Consider the following 20,303-nt stretch of genomic DNA (forward strand, 5'->3'; position numbering starts at 1 on the left):
GTAGAAAGTTTTTCTTTCCAGTTGCTTGCCCACTGGAAGAGTTAAATCAGATCTGGTCTCTTTCTGGCCATTATTTATTCTTAAATATCATGGCTGGAAGTAGAGGGGTGCTCATAACAAGAAAGAGTATAATACTAAACAGAAATTAGCTTGACTCTGCTTCCCTCATGTTCTGTTAGAACAGCTCTTAATGCAGTTTTAGAACTTCATGGTTTGCCCTTAAACGCCCCTAGCGGTCATTGTGAGACTATAGAGAAAACATCAGGAGTTGCTTGTGTGCCGCAATGCGACACTTGGCTGAAGGGCAGCAGCTGGATCAGTGCCAACCCAGGAGGAAGATGAATACTTTCACTGATATGGTCATAATGATTCTAAATAGGTCTTAAAACTACTCTTGCTGTCCTTCCCATACATAAAAAGGCAACCAGATTCTTAAAGCAGCTACCCTACAGCAAAGTACAGAATTGTCCTGATGCTTTTGAAGAGCTGAATCAGGTGCACTTTATGGACTGGTGTGTAATGTGAGTGTCTTTGTCCCTTTAACATTTTCTGAATCTGAACTGCTAATATGTCCTTTACAGCTTGTTCATTTAGGTATCCTGATATAAATATAGGGATAAATAAAAATATGCATTTTCATTCTAATTCTAATTTATTTCTTAATTTTAAGGAAAACAATAGGAGATGTTTCGTTAGCTTTATCCTGCAGGGACAGAGATACAACTGCTGTCTTCTTCAACATTCCAGCTATTTTGCTTGTCTAAATTTAATTTTATTTAAGACTGTGGCTTCAGGGTAGAGACTGGTTTAAGCAGTTCGATCACAAACTGCTTTGGACCAGTTCGAGCTGGTTCATTGAACTGACCAGCCCAGCCAATCAGTTAGACTGAACTGGTTTGCTTAGGTGCAGTTTGGTCTGAATTCAAACCTAATTTGGACCGAACTATACCAGACAGTCTATATACACTCCTAGTCAAATCTGCATAATGCAGCAACTGCAATAAATAATAATAGGTCATTTACTAGATTTAAAGAAAACCATCATCTATAAAACCAGCTGAACTGGGCACAGAGCATCTGCGCATCTAGTTCTCTTCTCGGCTTTCCTCTCGTCCTGCCCCCAACCCTCCCTGCCCGATGGCCGCCGCTTTCCTCTCACCCTCCCTGCCTGTTGACCACCACTTTCCTCTCGCCCTCCCTGCCCAATGGCCACTGCTCGGCTTTTCTCATGGCCAGCAGTTTCTTTCCATCTACCCGCCCATCCTTGTTGCTATCCGGCAGCTGCTCACGAACTCCCGCGAGAGCTGCCACACATGGGATTAGCAACAGGTATGTTTAATAGAAATATAGAGAGAGAGAGATGCACCATGGCAATTCTAACCATTTATCATGTAAAGTAATTTATTAGCACATGGGTGATATAGATTGGAACTAGACTATGTAAATAAAATGAAGAAAAGTACATGTTAAGGTACCATTGAAAATCCAGTTGTAATTGGTATCCAAATGTGAAGACTGTGTGTGCATATAGATTGTTAGGAATTGATCAGATGCACATTGCAACTAATAAACATTTTATCCACTAATGGCTGAAAGGAATTGAGAATAAGTATAGTAGCTTTCTCACATTTGCTTAAGAGATAGAATAGTGTATGGAATTCTTGCAGAATCTAAAATTTAATGTCCCTTCTTGGACACAAAATGTTAATTGGCAATAGATGGTGTTTAGCACATTTGTATTTTGAAATCCACTCCTGGATTTCATAAAGAAATAGAAAGAAGTAGTGGCCAGGCATGCCCAGTCCTTGGAACCAAAAATCAAATATTTCCAAATTTAGACAATGGAATCTAATTATGTTATGGCAGTAAACTGTAAGTAAGGAAACTGTGAAAATGAGGAATTAGGTATCTGAAGCAGATTGCCAATCTGAAGGGGTGTATGTGTGTGTTCTGGATAAATTGTGGCAATAGAATATACTTGTTTTACAAGAATGGATTCCTTTTCCTTTTCCAGAAAACAAAATCATGGTGGTCTAGAGACTATAATGTGATCTTGCAGCATATTAAGCTGCCTAAACTATAGCAGAACAGTTGATGAGGAAAAATAGATATAGCGAAATAATTTTATCTTTCATCAAAATAAATAATTATACTTTTTAGTATGTTTACTGGTAACTAATAAGGAAGACGTCACATGAATAAAAAGAACATTAAGTCTGATCTTCTACATACATTGCCAGTGTTACAAAATGTTATGCTTGCTCTGTTTCCTGCAGATCTTTCATCAGATAAGCAGAAAACTTCAAACTCCATTTATAGATCAAATATATGTAGGTTAGGACTACTAAGATATTAAAATCTTCTTATATGAAAATATTCTGATAGAGTCATTAGTAAGAATAGCACATTGATTCATGATAGTAGTATTTAAGGAAAGAGGGGGGAAATTATGTAGCTCAGTAAAATGATTGAGACCAGAAATTCTGTTATGGGATAAATTCTTCAGAGGCCACTATGAAACTATTAATATCAGTAGTCATAAACATTATATGTTGAACTTCAATACCTGTTGAGCCACTATTTTAACTTACATACCTTTGAAATTCTTATTAATAATATATCAAAAATACTTTTCTTTTTTGCGGGGGGGGGGAGTCGGGGTCCAAAACCAGAATCTGTTAATAGCTTTATTAGAGCCAACAACAACAACAAACCACAGAATTGTAAGCAACCTTTCAACCTTACTAGAATTCTCCATTAGGCTGGATGTTGAACAAAGCAAAAAATGGGAAAGGATGACTGGGCATGATGCAGTCCTAAAGTCTGCCGTTTATAACAGTCCTAAGGATGCTGATTAACCTCACTGGAGCTAGACATAATTTCAGGGCTTCTGAATTGAAGAATAGACAATGATGGCTGTTCCATGATTTTTAGAAAATATGAAATCTAGCGATTACCCTGTTCAGTCTGTAATACTAATTGAAGTACACACACCCCTTGTAAGACAGATTACAAAATTAAAAGAGAAAGATGACAATATTTTTATATTCACAAAGCTGGAAATTTCACAAAACAGAAATTTAATCAAAACCAAATTTGGTAGCATTATCTAGTGTTTAGATGGCATTCCACTCTTAAAAGAATAAGTCCCAGCTTCAGGTGGTTGAAGATATTTCCTCCGTTTCAAAATCCTTCTGCTGGATAGTTAAATGTGAAGGTACATGAAAGTTGAGGTCAACCATGCTGGTCCATTGGAAGTGGGGAATCCAAGCCCAGAATCTAGTAAAACATTTCTTAGTGCACACATGGGCACACATGCTTTCTCTCTCCCTTTTTGCTTAACATCCAACTTGATGAAGCATTCTGGGGAAATTGAAAGGTTGCTTAAGATGTAGTTTTGTTTGATCATAATAAAGGTACTACCATGTGGCTTTTGGATTTTTTTCTAATGGATCAGTGCACCTATTTATGATTTTGTGTGCTTTTTTGAGGGTCTACCAATTCAAACACACTTCTAAATGGGTTGAATTTTGACTATATGATTCCTCAAGTTCTATTTTGATGATAACGTTCCTCCCACTCTTACCTGAATCCATAAGAAAAGCCAAATAAATAAAATTGGCCAATGTAGCACACTTAAGGCCTGTCATCCTCTAAAATCTTGCCAAGTTTACAATTTTACCACTATCCCATTTCCCTCCATCTCTGACTGAGGTGTAATAAAGATTCTTCTCATTACATGGCAGAATGTTATAGATTCGCTTACCAAGCAACTGCATGGGCACTGTGAAGTCTCCAGTTGGTGGTAGTTGGTGTTAGTTACTTCTATTCACCCAATGACAGTTTGGCATATAGGTCTTTTATAGAATTGCATATAAGAATGATGGAGGATAACAATAATAAAGTACTAAAGATAATTATGCTGGCCTTGGGCCGAAATAAACAAATACAATAAAATAGTACCAAAGATAACTACTTATTTTTAATTAGCCAGGCATGAACCCACCCTATCCTAGAGGATTTATTAAAGTAAATCTGTAATGTTTGTAGTGAAATAGTCATTAACTCTTTTGTTCTGATGGCGTTTCTATAGTATGATGGCTCCTTTTGGCCCATGCTTGATATCAAGTAATGATATGGTTTTGAATAACTAAAGGTTGTGAAGAGTAAGTATTTGCAAATTAGCCTGTTCTCTGTCCTGGATTAAGCCATTTACCAGTGTGGCCTTATGCAGATATCAACTCTTGAGATATCTGAGACTCCTAGAATTTGCTACAGGCTATTGGGCTAAATAATTCTGTAATGGTACTACTGCCCCCCCCCGCACACACGAATGTTATGTTGATTAAGATGGTTAAGTGGATTCTTCAAGGCATAAGCATACCTGTCTGACAGGAAAAGCAAGTAGGAAACTACCAGTAACATCAAAGGACTTTTCCTATTTCGAGATACTAAGATCTGTAAAACTACTCGCATGAGTCATTTCGTAAATGTGTGGTTGATGAAAAAGCTTCAACCTTTCACTCCCTCCGTACTCCCATTTGTCCCAGAAAAATTAAGGCAACAAAATTGGATGAGAAATATATCTTGGATGTTCTTAATGGAGTTCCCATTGCACATGAAGGATCAAAGATGTTAGAACACTAAGAAGCAATAGCAATGCTTGGTGCAAGCTAAGAAAATGTCAACTTTGAAAATGTTCGGCTAAAATAAGCAGGTATGTTTTTCTTCTCACTTTACAAAAGGGAGACTCCTTTTGCAAAGTTCTGGCAAAGGAAGAGAGTTTGTGTAACAGCCTTTAATCTCTCAGCACAGCAGTTGGTTAAGACTATAATGACTGACATTCTGCACTGTGCAACATGGGTGGTTCTGAGCCATCCTCACTGCTGTGGACATCTAAAGCAATGTTTAGATGTTGCACAGGTATGCTCTTGTGCTAATACTTAAAATTGAGCAATCACACTTACACAACAATACTTCCATTATTTCCAATAGAAGTATTATCACTAAATACATAAATAAACACAATAGAATTGTGCAATTTTAAATGTTAGCATAAGAGAGTTATTGAGCAACTTTTTGGGCATTGCTTAAGATGCTCACTGTAATGTGGGTACAGCCAATGAGTGGATATAGTGAATATCCAGTTGGGTAGATACCCTTGTAAGCAGGAAAAATGCATGGGAAGCACTGATCTCACATATCAGCAATTATTATTTCTGATCTAAAATTGTATATCGACTTCATAGTTTGAGATTTTGGCATTGTTGATTGTTAGTTGTAAGTTCTTGATGAATACCAATCCCTAATAGCGAAGGTTGCTTCCATGACTGCTGTCCACCCTTAAATATAGTTAAATATCTCGTATGTTTATACCAATGTGATAGAACATGTTTATGTTCGTATGTTTATACCCCAGTGATAGAACAGCATTTGGATGGCATCTTAGTCAAACTACTTATACCCATTGGATGAATGAACTTGTTGCTTTTAAGTAAACATATTAATAAGCTTACATTCATCTGTAAATATCTTTTTAAAATACAGGGGGTTCCATTTTTCATATAATCCTGAAGGACTAATAATTCTCTCCCACAGTTTTGGAAAAAATGTGAAGAAGTAGAAGAAGAAGAAGAAGAAAGGAACCCGGGAAAGAGAATGATGTGCAAGCAGATGAGAAACAAATTAGCAAGAGAATGTTTAGTTTCATGTATATTAGAATGACACCTAGAGACCATTTAGCAATAACATTGCTTAAAAATAGCACTAAGAGGCTGTCAAATTGATATAGCAATTGGGACAAATATTGAGACAAAAATCCTGTTAGTTACTACTGCTGTTACTAATTTTGTTGCTAATTTAAAGGATCAGATTAGAATTCAACTACCATAAATCAAGTACTAATCATTTGCAATCAGCTGCTTTGATCTCCCACCCATGCACCTACGCCACCATCATCTCCACCCCAGCATGATTTTGTGCATGTGCTTTTGTTCCAGTCTCCTTGACATTTTTCCAATGGCTGCTATTTCATATTGTCTGTGTGTGTGTGCACGTGCACACATATGTGCACGCATGCGCGCGCGCGGACACACTAGTATACTGGCAGGAGGAAGAGGAAAGAGGAACTAGTGCAAGGGCCAGCTATTAGTCAAAAAGATGGAACAATGCTTCCGTTAACAAAAGTTGTTACTGATCTGTACTTTTACTGTAACTGTGCATTGCACCAGACACAATGAAGATATGAGACAAGTAAATTGAGTTAAATGGGCCACAGCTTTATAAAATTATTTTGAATAATGAAGGAGGATTAATGAATAATTATTTTGAATAATGAAGGAGGCTCTCTACCTCCTGCAGTGCGGAATCTAGAGACTTGCTGTCCACAACGAGTCTCCCTCAATATAGTGGGCGATACACTTTGGCTCCAGTCAGCATCTGACCTTTGGTTGATGCTGCCCATCTTAGCTGGTCTATTTATTGTCAAAGAACCAGCATCAGAAATCACCGCCCACAAGCTGTAAAGCCCTTTAAGGTTGGTGATTCCCCAGTAGGATGGAGAATGTCCATGGTCCTTGAGCCTTAAATCCACTAGGAACTGCCAAGGGACTTTTAGGGACTGCCAAGGACTCCTCATGCCAAATGCTTGCTTTAAGGTGCTCACCACTCTACATTACCCATTTATGCTGCACTGTACCTGCTGTTGTGACCAGGATGCCTAACTTTGCAAAAAACTTAGGCAAAAAAAGACCCCCAACCTAGGCCTGTCTGCTGGGAACCAAAAAATTCCTGCCTGCCACCCCGCAAAGCGGGTGACCAGCTGAAGCCTGTTCTATGCTTGGGGACTGGAGGGGGGCTCGCTTCTCTAGTGCAGACTGAGGTGCTTGGAGGACAGGCCAGCCATAGCCTTGCTGGTCCCACCCACGAATAACCTCTCCAGCCAACCGCAAGGTTCCAGTTGCCTCGTGCTTCATTTTAAACAAGGCTGGGACAAGGAAGCCTTACCCCGGATGAGCCAGAGCACGCAGCCATATTCTATTTCTAGTCTGCAGATATATTTCACATATTCTTTTCTATGTTTAATTCTTCAGAATTAATGTTGTAATGCACAGATTGCAATCAAAGTGACAGTGGATGACAAAATGATGTTTTGAGTACCTTATCATTTTAATGTACTTCTACAGAAAATGATATTGTCCACTTTCAATAAAACTTTCAACTGTAGCTTTCAAGTTATAGATCTTAACACACAACTAGATGAGCCACTGATGTGGTCATAATCTCCACAAATTCCATTTGAAGACAAAGTGAGGAATAAAACATTTTTAAACATATCTTTTAAATTGGCTACATATCCCAGGATGCTTTGGCTTTTGCTCAGTGTACAGATCCAATATATAGTCAGGAGATAGCTGACTATGACCACAAATGATCTGAAGTATGGCTGCCCTTACATTTAAATTGGATTGTTTCTTTCTCTTGGTCCTTTCTAAAAGGTTATTTTTTCTGTTTCTACACATTCTCTCTTTTCTCACAGTTGTATTTTATTAGCAGTAGCTCTTATATTCCCATCAAAAGTTTCTTTTGAAACTTACTTAGGAAAACTATTAAAATGATATCTAGATATAATCCTTTTGAAATACCATCTAAGCTGGTGATTCTTACCACATTTTGCAGAAGTGAATTCCATATCAAATAGTTGTGTTTTGTGTTAAGAATCATTATGTGCAGTATTGCCTTTAAAGGATTCTTGAATTTCGGCCCCCACGCAACAAGTATGGAAAAGTTGGGGGTATGGCTGATTTGTGACCTTTGCTCCTCAGCCTGCCAAAACTATTTGCTGTAATGGCTGGTGCCTTCAAAAAGTATGCATACTACAAATCCCATCCTCTCTGCCAGGCGCCACCGCATTTTTCCTTGGCTCTGACCATAGTAAGCTGCTTATGTCTGTTCCAGCCCAATGTCCCAGTGCAGCAGCGAAACACTGGTTTTTGTCTCTTGTGTCCCATTTGTACTGAGAATATATTTTTATTGACAGTCTTTCCCACACATATTCTCTCCCCCCAAGTTCCCAAGTAGATCACTTGAAAATATGCCCGTTTCAAATTAATTTCCTCAAAATGTTAACTTTCATCCAGATGCAACCCTTACCCCCAAAGAAAGACCAGTCCTCATTCTTCTCACTTCAGTCATGTCAGCTCAGTATTTGGTGCTTGTTCTTCAGACTGCAAATTAGGGATGTGCACGGAACCAGATCGGAGGCCCTTTATGGGCCTCTGAACCAGTTCAAACTACTGGCAGTTCTCCCTGTTCAAAGGTGGGGGGACGATGACTTTAAGGGCAGGGGTGCACTTACCCCTCCCTCTGCTTGCCCCCCACCAGCGCTCTATGTCCAAAGTGTCCATCAGAGCGGCAGTGTACCTGCTTGCTGCCCCGTTGCCCCCTTGACTGGATGTCACCAGAAGTACTCTGGTGACATCTGGTCAAGGGGGCAATGGGGCATCAGGGAGGTACATAGCCGTCCCAACAGACACTTTGGAAATGGAGCACCAGTGGGGGTAAAGCTGATGGAGAGGTAAGTGCACCCTCCCCCACCCTTAAAGTTGTCCTGCCTTCAAACTTCCCAGAGCCAGTTCCATGCACATCCCTTCTGCAAATGAACTCTGAAGTGGAGAAAAGGAGAAGCCTTGTCATTGTGAGACACTACTGCAGACGCTGGACAATAAACCAGACCAGCCCAGTTCTGCAGCAATAGTACCTCACCTCCAGTGTTCCCTCTAACAGGGATTCCCAAATGTTGTTGACTACAACTCTCAGAATCCCCAGCTCCAATGGCTTTTGCTTGGAGATTGTGGCAATCCCTGTTAGAGGGAACATTGCTCACCTCTGTACTAAAGATGGCAATCTGACAAAGTCAGGCATACAATTTTAAGATACATTAATGGGTTCTCACTGCCCAGTCTTCAGCCAGCCATGTTGATGAGCCAACTTCTCTGCATCCTCACTGTTCCTCCACAAGGAATAGTTGGAGAAGGGACAGACCCTTACACACCCTGTTGGTGCACTGGCATTGGCCAAAGCCTTGAGACTATTTGATTAGGGAGACTGCTTAACTCCCTGACAGCCAACAAGGAAATAAATCCTGATAAACTTAATGCACATTGATTTGTACTGTGGTTTCTTTGCCTTTATGATGGAGATTTGGCACACTGGATTTATTGAATAAAGATTTAGATAGTTCAGCAATGTTTTACTATTTGGGGTGTTTGTTAAATAAAAGTCATTTTCAGGCTACACTGTGCTAATGGCATGCAAAGTATGTATAACGGTCAGAATTTGGAATGCTGTAAGCTTGCAGAACATATTTTGTGGGCAGGTATTGCAAAAATACAAAAAAATTGTTGCATTAGGATCAGTTACATACTGCTGTGGAGACACACATACGCACACATGACAACCAGAACAGCACACTGTGATAAAGCAGTGATCTAATTGAAGGAGACAGGAGGAAATGTTACACTTGTTAGTACTACTATTGTTGCTGTTACTAATCAGCCAGCCTCAAAGGTCTCTGTTGTGGTCCTAGAACTACGTGACATACACACGTATACAGGATGGTTTTTCTCTGGATTAAATGACTGCTCAAGAAACAAGCAAAAGACTATTTCTAAAGAGATAAAGAAATTAAAAGGGACTGCACGGTATTCAGGTACCAACGAGATTATGTGTTACAAAATAGACTCTAGACAACTACAAAATTATTGGGTGGGATTTATTTCACAATGAAAATCCTAGTAAGTGTAAAGCTAAAGGGGAAAAATAAACTTAAACCATCTTTTTTGAGATCTAGGAGAAGTGGTTGAAAACAATTATTAGTGCAGTTATTGCACAGCAAATGTAATGCTAATTGTTGACTTTAATCTTCTTAAGAAATGCAAAGAAAAGACTCCCTTCTCCTGCCCTCAAACAAAGAACCACCCTGGGTCACTCTGGTGAGAAAGGCAGCAATTTTCATTGGGCACTTTTCTAAATGTGTCAGGTAATCTGATTAAAATATTTATGCACACATATGAATGGTTAGACAGAAGACATAAAAGTGCATGATCTGTGCATTATTGCTGCATTGCATAGTCCATAGGTTTGTGTATTTCTTTACAGATTAGTATTTGTGCTTATGGTTCTGGCTGAGCCAAATGTCATACAAAAAGAAGCCTGGTACTTATTATCCAGAGGCTTGAATGGCTAACAACCCCCTGGTAATTATGCTTGATGCTCATTAGGACTGAACAAGCACTACTCAAAAATTTAATCTACCATATCATTTGTCAATTTGATTAGTTGTTTGTGGTAATCGGCTTCAGAAATCAAATGTAACAGAAAATCAGAATCTATTTTTATTCACAAACTAAATTCTCTCTAACTCTGGCCCAATGCTTTGGAGGAGGAAGGGATTATAAAATGCACATCCATTCAAAACCAGAGTAACAAGGAAACATCATGCATATTTTATTGATGCATAGCCATTTCCCTTGAGAATGAGATTTTTTGCAATGCATCTTTTCTCCAAAGTACAAGGAAACAGACCTATTTCTGTGATTGTAAGCCTGGCATGGGATGGATGTTTAACTGTTTTGAATGGATCTTTGTTTGGTGGCATCATATTCTCCACAAATGCATTGTGCACATATTTTGCTCACCACAAAATGACACATTTATTAATATCGTCATCTGTCACCATCTTTTAATATAGGCAATTAAAAAAACAATGTTACTTTAGATCACACTTCTTCCTGATGTCATAGCTGTAAAATTTAATTCCAGGTCATTAGTGCTCCCACAGAATAATTTCAGTGCTGGTAAGATGTTGTAAAACATTTATTATTAGAAAGTCACAAGGTTCTCTCAGTTGCAATACTCATGGATGCTTGTAACTGCTTCTGTTACTTGCTTCAGGTAAGAGAAATGAAGTTAGTCCTGGCTAACCAAATATTTCTCTATAACTATTGGGAGTCAGTTTCATGTTTTTCAATGGAACTCATTAATAAGTGTATTTTGATTTGATTTAAATCAAAGTGATTTAAATTGTGATTTAAATTGTGATTTAAATAGCTTCACAGAAGGACTCAATTTTAATGATTTAAATCACAATTTATATTAATAGTCAAGAAGATTCTATTTAATCATCATCTTCTATAAAAGTACATTCTTGTTGTCTAATCTATATATTTAATCTATCTTTTTATTTAATTCTCTTCAATGTACTCGTCACTAATCCCATGTGTGGCAGCTCTCGCGAGAGTTCAGAGAACTGCCAGATAGAGACGGGGATGGGCAGGGGGAAGAAAATGGCAGCAGCCAGCCAGCGGGCCCAGGACTTAATGGTGGTGGCTGGTCGATGGCTGGCCAGCCAGGACAATGACAACAGCACTGGTAGGCGGAGAAGCCAGGGGCGGCAGGCAGGTGGGCAGCCAAGAAGTGGCTGGCTGGAAAGTGGAAAGCCCAGTCGGCCGGGGCGGGGAAGAAGAAGCAGGCGGGCCATCTGGCCCGCCCCCCAACCAACCAGAAACCATGGGTGGGAAGCAGGCGCAGGAAAAAAGAAGCGGGCTGGCAAGAAGTGGGGGGGTTGGCACGGAGGGAAAAGTATCCAGAAAGCGGCAGTGGGGCGGGGAAGAAGCGGCTAGCTGGCTGGCCAGAAAGCCACAGGGGGGGAGGCGGCATTGGGTGGGTGGGCCGGAGGGCTCTGTGCCCAGCCAAGCTAGTATAACCTTAATACATATCTAGAGATAGATGTAAGCTTCATTTTTAGAACATGGGTACACACGTCTTGGGCAACCAGGTCTTGCATTTTGTAGTTGCACTGTTTGCATTTCACAAACAGAAATGAAAGAATTGTGCAGAAGGATTCAAAGGTCACTGAAGAAGAGGAACCTTTGTGAAACAAGATGGGGTTCATTTAAAGTGTGTGTGTGTGTGTGTGTGTGTGTGTGTGTGTGTGTGTGTGTACACGTGCACACACATTTCTGCACTACCAGGAAGCACAGTTAATTCAGTGTGACTTGAATTAGATTCTGTTGACCTAACTAACCAAATCTGGAATATTTGATTTACTTGTAAACAAGGACACATGATTTTTCTCCTCTCTGAGAATATTCTTCCAGTGCTGATTTTCTAAATAAAATCTATACATTTATGTACACAAATGTTTGTGTTCTCCATGTGCAGAGTTATGTAATACCATGTAGTTGGATGATAGCATTTTTGCTGCATTATTGCTCCTGGAAGTTGAGAGGGAACTTGCACGAGGTTAGAAATATAGGGCTGAGGCTGGAGGGTTGTCATCTATATGTGAATGCAAAGTGGTAAGAACTGCAAGTCGTCATCAGGTCCTCTCTACCTGTCTTTCCCTGTCATGACTTCCTGGCCTTCTTAGCCCTCCTTACAACCTTTGTCTCAACCTTCTTTTCAGACATGCTCTTTCTTGTGAAAGTATAGAAAGACGCTGACTGTCTTGGTCCTGTTTTAACCCTCAGTATTTCCTTTAAGACCAGAGATTCTTAAACTGTAGCTGTGGACTGTAAGAGATTTGAGATGCCCCAAAACTCCCTTGCAATTTGAAACGATGGAGGTCTCAAAGGTCTTAGGTAAAAAGAATCTGTAGGTTCTTGTCAAAGGGTTGGCTGCTATGATCCCTAAGATCCGCGAAGACACAAAGATGAGAAACGAATAGGAAATAATCAAAGCTTTATTTCTCACCAAATTTCAGTGAATCTCAGCATACAGCAAAATCCCTCTCTCATAGAGCAATTGAAAAACTGACAGCTTTAAAGATTAAATGAAGCCCCCCCCCCCTCTTTTTTGTGGTCAGTTAGTTTCCTCCTTACTCCTCCTTTCTCACCAAGGAAAAAAACTTGCTCCATTCTTCCTCTTTTTTGGTGTGATGTCAGGTACTGGCTCAACTGATTGATTGATTTCGCTTCTTTTCACTTCCCCACAAAACGTGGGTTTTGTAGCTTTTGTCAGGTCACCCACACATCAATACTTTTACATCCTTCCTAATAATGATTGGTCAAAAGGGGTCTTGACCACTGGTGACCTATATTGTAATTTGTTATTCCCTTTGACATATAATTTTATTGATTGGAAGTAGAACATGTGTACATGAAACCTCAAGGTAGTAGGTTTGGGCGTACCAGTAGTGCCTGAGCTCCATCTATATAGTTGACTCTGAAGTAAAAAATATTCCTTTCTCTCCCCCCCCCATCATATGGCATTGCAGCTTCTCCACATCTTCTTCCCTCTCTCTTGTGATGCATGTGGGCGGGGAGGGGGAGAATACCTGGTCAGCCTGGACCCAAAACCCAGATATCTTATAAATACCACACAAAACATAAATACCACACAGGGTTCCACACACCACTGTTTATAGCCTGCGCACTGAAGATGGGTTCAGGAGCAAGAAGTGAGACCACAATGCAGCATACTTTCCTTTTGTACTTGCTTTCAGAGGAACAAGTAAGGAAGAAAGACAAGGTCCTTTGTCCTTTTGGCTGCTGCTCAGCTGGAACATCCCAGTGCTCTTCAGCAGAGCAGCCACCAAACAGGCCTGCGCCATGGCTCCCTTTCCTACTTTGGGAAGGGATGGGTGGATCTTGGTGGCTGCTGCATGGCATATCAGTGCTGTTCTGTCAAGGCAGAGACAACAACAACTGTAGTGGTCCACTGAGACCCCAAACAATTTCCAAGAAGACCTTTAAAAAAAAAAGTTTGAGCACAACTTCTGTAGACGTCACCTTTGCTATCTTACTTTGGAAAGTATTTTGTAGTCTATCCATGTTTTTGCCATCCTTGCTAGGGAAGACTGGTAGTTTCCATAAGTGGAGGTGCTATAAGTACCTGTCACTTTTTCCAGACTTCATTCTGGCTCCACTTATGGAAGACCCTCCTATTTGTCATCCTAGAGAGCTGGAATGTTTCTATCCAGCAGCAGTACACCATAAACTGAGCACAAACAGGGAAATGCTATTGACCTCATGGCCTAATTTTAAGTGACTATTCGACTGGTTACTGTTGAAAACAGAATGTTGGAGTAGATGGAGATAAGTGACTGGTCCAAGGAAAGAGACTGACTACATGTCAGGGGAAAGTCTTTACAATTACTGTTCTTATCCAATTTCCCTCAAATTATTTCTCTCCCAAAATATTTCCCTTTCATATCTCCCCCAAAATAATTACCTCTTCCTAAAATTCATTTCCCATCAGCTCAGTCCCAAACCATAAAAAAAATAATTTTGTTCTTATAGTCAGATTTGTCTTTTCTTTAGGCTGGCCTAGTGCAACTAAATGTTGATGTATTACTGGCTCTGTGTCCATCTTAAAGAGACATAAGAACAAAGGTCCAGGATAGAAAACATGGACAGTTGTTACTGAAGCAATAAGCACCCACTAGTATGATCCAGTCAACCTCCACCATTCACCCATCCTTCATGATCGTAGAACATTGTGAACACTTCTCCTTCCTCAGTATGGTAGTTGACTGAATTTGGGTTTTGCTCTTAAAATAGTGTTTCAGCCAGGGCTGGTTCTAGAAATGTTGGAGCCCACTGCAAAATTAAGTTGGTGGGGGGCTCTGTACAGCTAATTTCCTTTGGGCTAAAGAGTAAGGAGGTTGTCGGCACCTTGATCCCTCCGCAGCTCCTCTGTCTTGGCAAAGTTGGCAAAAATCTAGACCAAAGGAAAGAGAACTAACAGCAGCTTCCAAGCAACTTGTTTCTTCATTTGTATTTGCCTCATTTTCCTTGCAGAGGTCATCCAATGAAGCTGAATGGCAGGAGATTTAGGATGGAGAAAAGGGGGGACTTCTTCACACTGTGTATCATTAATCTAAGGAATTCCGTGTGCAGAACATGCACTTTCCATTCAGAAGTCCCTAGGCTCAATTTCTAGCTGCAAGGTTCTCAGGTAGCAGAGGTGGGGAGAAATTTTGAGAGCTCCTCTGGGTAGATAGTGCTGGGCTAAGTGAACCAAAGTCCTGACACAGTGCAAGGCAGCTTCCTATGTCCAGGGGAAACTTATGGGATAGAACCCCTGCTTTGCACACAGGAAGTGCCAGGTTCTTCAGTTTTCCATGGCTGGCATCATCCTTGGCTGGCTCCCTGTGGCTCCTGCCTCTCCTCCTCTCTCAGTATTGGCACAGCCTGTCTGAAATCCTGTCTAACAAGAGTACGGCTTCTGAAACTCTCTCTCTCTCTCTCTCTCTCTCTCCCCACTCCCCATTGCTGTTCTTCTGCACAAATTCCAGCCAAGCCTGAGCCCCCCCCCCCCCCCCCCGAATGCTATGGCCCTGTGCAGTTGCAGTAGTTCCAGTATACTCAAACTGGCCCTGGGTTCAGCGCAATGTGCACAGTGTAGATTCATACCTGACTGCAGCTATATTTATTATTTTTTATATAATTCTGTTTTTGTTAACCAAATAAGCAATACATATCACCTCCATCCAACTTGGTAGACACAACTAAACTAGGATTTTTTATCTTACTGTTCTAAGTTGATATTTTATATCTGTCTCTGTGTTACTCATATTTACAAAACAAATGCCTTTTAAACTACATTCAAATTGTTCCCATGGTGTTTTTTCCTCAGATTAGCATTTGATGTAGTAAATAGCACTGTCAATATAATGTAAATGACTAAATCCATCTGTTTGTTGTTGTGTGTTTTTTTTTGTAGTACCCTCAACAACAACAACATCACACGCATCCCTCTCACCAGCTTCAACCATATGCCAAAGATCAGGACCTTGTAAGTATTCCATGCTAAAGCACTCAGCAGCTTGCATTAACATACATAGTGCTCCAAATGTTTTTATTATTTGCAGTTTGACAGATTTAAATACAGCAGAAATAATGGTTTCTTCAGAGGCAACTGGTATCTTGCTTCTCATTGCAGTGTATGGGATCCGGGGTTGTGGTAGCTGGAACTAGCCTGAACTGGAGTTGGATGAGATTCATAGAAGAACAAGGCTACCTCAGTGTTGAACAGCTATTTCCGTTTTTATTTATGTATTTGTTACATTTTTATACTGCCCAATCTAGGAGCCCTGGGACAGCCAATGAAACAATAAAATTAACAACCAATAACCTTTAAAACAATTAAAAAGTTAAAACAATTTAAAACTCATTAAAGGCCAGACCTTTTTTTAAAAAAAGGCTTAAGGGCTCACTTAAAGGCTATTAGTGTTGTTAAGTCTTGAATTCCACTGTTTAGGAGCCAGAGGTTGTTTTCACCAAGCAGTTAATGTTGCAAGATAAGCCTACATGTCATGCAAGAATTCCTGGGACTTGGGGCATGATGTATGGCCTGATCAGCCTAGCATATAAGACCACACTTCTGGTAGCTGCACCAGGCTGGAAACTGAAGTTGTTGCTTGTAAAAGGACACAGAACTGGACAAAGAGCAAGAGTTGCCTAATTCAGGCCTTGATTCTTCTATATTATAACAGCAACAATGACTCTTAGTATTTAAACAGTGTTTTAGGGTGTTGAAAGTATTCCACATACTTGATCTCAGCAATGCTTACAGCAGGTCTCTAACACAGGCAGGGGTGGATCCACGGGGGTGGGGGACAAGGGTGTAGTAGCACCCCCTGTAAATTTGAATGGAGTTGACCTTTCCCGCCCACAGGGCAAGCATGCCTTCGCCATCACTGCCGCAGCCTGGCCACTAGAGAGTTGAGGAGAGAGAGAAAAACACAGCTCTCACTTTCCCTGCAACTGCCTCGGCCAGAGCTGGGAGGGATGGAGGGAGCCTGCTCAGTCTACTCTGAGTCTTGTCGCTCTCAAACTGGCTCCGGAGGGAGCGCGGGGGCTCGGCTGCTGTCACGGACTGCTCTGAGTCTTGCTCTCAAACTGACGGGCTGGGAGGGAGGGAGGGAGGGAGCGCAGGCGCTAGGCTACCTACTTGTAAGGAGCATTTCAGCTCTCCTCCCCCAATAGCCACAGCACACGCTGCACACATGCTGTGTACAGACAACACATGGCCTTTAGTACCAGCCTGCGGCTGCGCTTTCCCCGGCTCTTGTTTCTCCATTTGCTCCTCCCCCACAGCTGCGCCCAGGAAAAGGGTGGCAGCTGCAGCAGCTGTAGAAAAGGCCCGCCATTAGAGCTTCCTCAGAGTTAGAAAGGAGGGCAACAGTCGTCACCACACATTTTTCATCCCCATCCAGGGTGGTGATTGGCTGGAATGCAGAACCTAAGGTAGTGTGTATCATTGTCTCTCAAGCATTTTATTCATTATAAAACGTAGGGGCTTTTATTTCATTTGTAACTTTGGAATTATGTGGTTCTCTTCAAATCCACACACTAAAAATGTTTTTTTTTAATGGGACATTCTTTCAGCAACAACAATAATCATAATTATTTTTGTTGTTGAATTTTCAAAGACAAAGACAATAAGGTAGTCAGAGCAAAAGCAATCCAAATTCAGTTAATAGAAATAGGAAGAAAAACCACAGGTTCATCACCTGCCATGACAAAAAACAAACAAACAAATTCCCAACTTCAAACACCCAAATCATTATTCAGCTGTCTCAATAACCTATTTTACCAACATTGTCACACATGCATGTGCGCGCGCACACACACACACACACTATTTAATTTAAGGGGACCCCTGCCTATCCCCATCTGGATTATCTTTTGCATATCTGTACAATTTGTTCCAAAGATAAGTTCTGTTCCTCAGGATTCCCCTAATTTATTTAGTAGTAGTGCTATTAAAAAATATATCACCTGTTTAAAGGAGAACCCTAATCTGTAGTTTAGTTCCTTTCTTTTAAACTTAAGAGTTACCAACTTTAAAAGTGTAACAGCAAAACCCTGCATGCATTACTTGAGAATAAACCCCACTGAGCTCAAGTATATGTGCACAGGATAGAGTTGCTCATCTTCTTTATGATTGCAGAAGACAAGTCTGATCAAATCTGGACTGATGAGTCTTCTGGTTCATGCTGGTGGGCGAGGTGGTGGTGGTGGTTTCCACAGAAGTTGACTGGATCAAGTTCTTCAACTTGAGGAGAATGTCTGAAAGGAACTTATTAGAAATGTAAGGTAGAAATATTTAATCTCAATATAGCGTCTATTCCAACCTGATTTACTCAGTCCAGGAAGCAGAAATACTCTCCCCCTGCTAAATAAAGAGAATCACCATGTTTAAAATGTGCCTCTTTGCCAAGTTAGCATAACTAAGGTTCAGAGCTTAAGGTTCCTTAAGGTGTGTGATGGATACTGTATACCCACTGAAGTCCACAAATCCAAATAGTCTCCCCACAATATTTTCATCTTCAATCAAGAATATGCCCATAACTGGAAATCACCATGATCTCACCAGTTGTGAAGGCTTGCCAGATTCTATTCCTCAAAAAATAAGTGAAGGGGTTCTTAGGAGGTTCAAAGTTCAGACCTTTGGTCTGGGCTAATTGCATTGAGCATCAGGCAGGAAATCTGGTTGAGGTTTCACACACATGCATGTTACATACACTCTGCATAATAGTAGTATGTTTATTGTGGTCACAGATCAGATTAACAAACAATAACAATTAATAGCATTAATAAGAAAATTCAAGAATTTCAAAAGTTTACAAAATCACAAACTGTTCAGATTACTAATACAGTCCTTATGCAGCTTCGACACCACAAAACAGAACTTTGCCACATTATCTGAAATTACAGGTTTAAAATTGGCCAGCATAATTTCCAAATAAAATTGATCTGTGTGACCAGGATAAATGGAGCAATAAATTTGGTGCGTGTGTCCTTATAAAACTGACAATAAAGAATAACATGGGTGATAGACTCTATATCCCTTAAGCTGCAGGGACAACAGCACTGATCATAAGGAAGTCATTTGAATTTACCATCAAGTACTGCCGAAGGGAGAACGTTCAATCGTGCGAGGGTCAGAAATCTCCTAAATTTTGGTACCAAGATCTAGTCTAAATATTCAACTGGTTTATAGTTAAAAGTTTGAGAACCTAAGTATATTCCCTTGAGTAGCCGTGCAGACTCCTCCTGCAAATCTATATCTCAGAGCCGTTGCTTCACAAAGCAAAGCGCCTGCTCTAATCCTCGCCCAATAAGATTTTCTTGAGACGAGCCCAAGTGATGCAATTTTAATTTCAGAGCTGATTTCCATTTGGAAACGAAACTGTCTGATAATACTAAAGGGGCAGCTCTGCATAGTAAAGCAGCACCCTGACGTTCTGTATCCCTTATTCTGAACGCACAATCAGGGCCCTTGTCACTTTCTAATAGGACTTTGCCAATATTTTAACAAAACAGCAGTTATTGGAATAGCAATATATTAATAGGAGGTAAAGGATTTTCAGTGTATGCATTACTAAAGGCATTTTAGGTTGGTTGTTGGTTGGTTCTAAAATATTGTTAGCTGTGATATTCAATTTCAAAGGCAGGCACCCATTGCAGTATTGTACAGAATGGCAAGTGCATGTTGTTATCCTTTTATTCTGGAGCATATCCATTTTGCAGGATCTAAAAGCATTGGGATCCAAGAGTTTTTAAAGCCCATTGTTGCTCAGAAGGCTTAATCTTTATCAAAGGATAAGAATCTTTTCTGCCAGTCAGGCAGGAAAACCAAGAGATTTATTAAGCTTCTGGTGAGTCATAGCTGATTCCGCCTCCTTCTCCTCCAAATATTTATATACCACTTTACAACAAAAGTACACAAAGTGGTTTTACATAGAAAAATTAATAAATAAATAATTCATTATTTATTTTATTTTTATTTAACATATTTCTATACTGCCCCAAAATTTAATATATTTCTATACCACCCGTCTCTGAGCAGTTTACAATTAAAATCATTTAAATATTAAAATCATTATATGATTTTTATATATGGAAAATATATATGATACTTAATTTTCATGTATTGTAAAATATATATGTCTTTTATTTAAATACAATACCTGATGCATCCCCTATAATTTCCTGCTAGATCCGCCCCTGAGCATAGGTTAGTATTATCATCATTGTGAAGATCAGTGTTTTTCAGTCAGGGCTCCATGGAACCTTTGGGTTCCACAAGCATCCCTTGTGGTTCTGTAAAATTTTGCAGGTTCCCATCTCACTTTTCCACATTCACTTTCCATTCTGGTGTCAACCTTTGGAGACCCCCCCCCACTCTCGAGCCCCTCCCACACACTCACACACACCATGACAGATGCAACATTTTTAACATGGGTTCTTGAGGGCACAAACAGCAACTGAACCCACAAGAATGTAAGAATA

The 20,303-nt window shown here is 40.2% G+C and overlaps 1 protein-coding gene across 6 annotated transcripts in view; it reads left to right on the forward strand.

Annotated features, from left to right (window-relative positions):
* The window catches only part of SLIT3 (slit guidance ligand 3), a 731,964-nt gene that overhangs the window by 470,115 nt on the left and 241,546 nt on the right, over positions 1-20,303 (forward strand). For all 6 annotated transcript variants that reach the window (XM_053288108.1, XM_053288109.1, XM_053288110.1 and 3 more), the window contains one exon: positions 15,727-15,798. In XM_053288108.1, the coding sequence (XP_053144083.1) occupies positions 15,727-15,798 (72 nt within the window). The remainder of the gene's footprint in view (positions 1-15,726; positions 15,799-20,303) is intronic.

The sequence above is a fragment of the Hemicordylus capensis genome, chromosome 2 (assembly GCF_027244095.1).
Source record: "Hemicordylus capensis ecotype Gifberg chromosome 2, rHemCap1.1.pri, whole genome shotgun sequence".
Classification (NCBI taxonomy): domain Eukaryota; kingdom Metazoa; phylum Chordata; class Lepidosauria; order Squamata; family Cordylidae; genus Hemicordylus; species Hemicordylus capensis.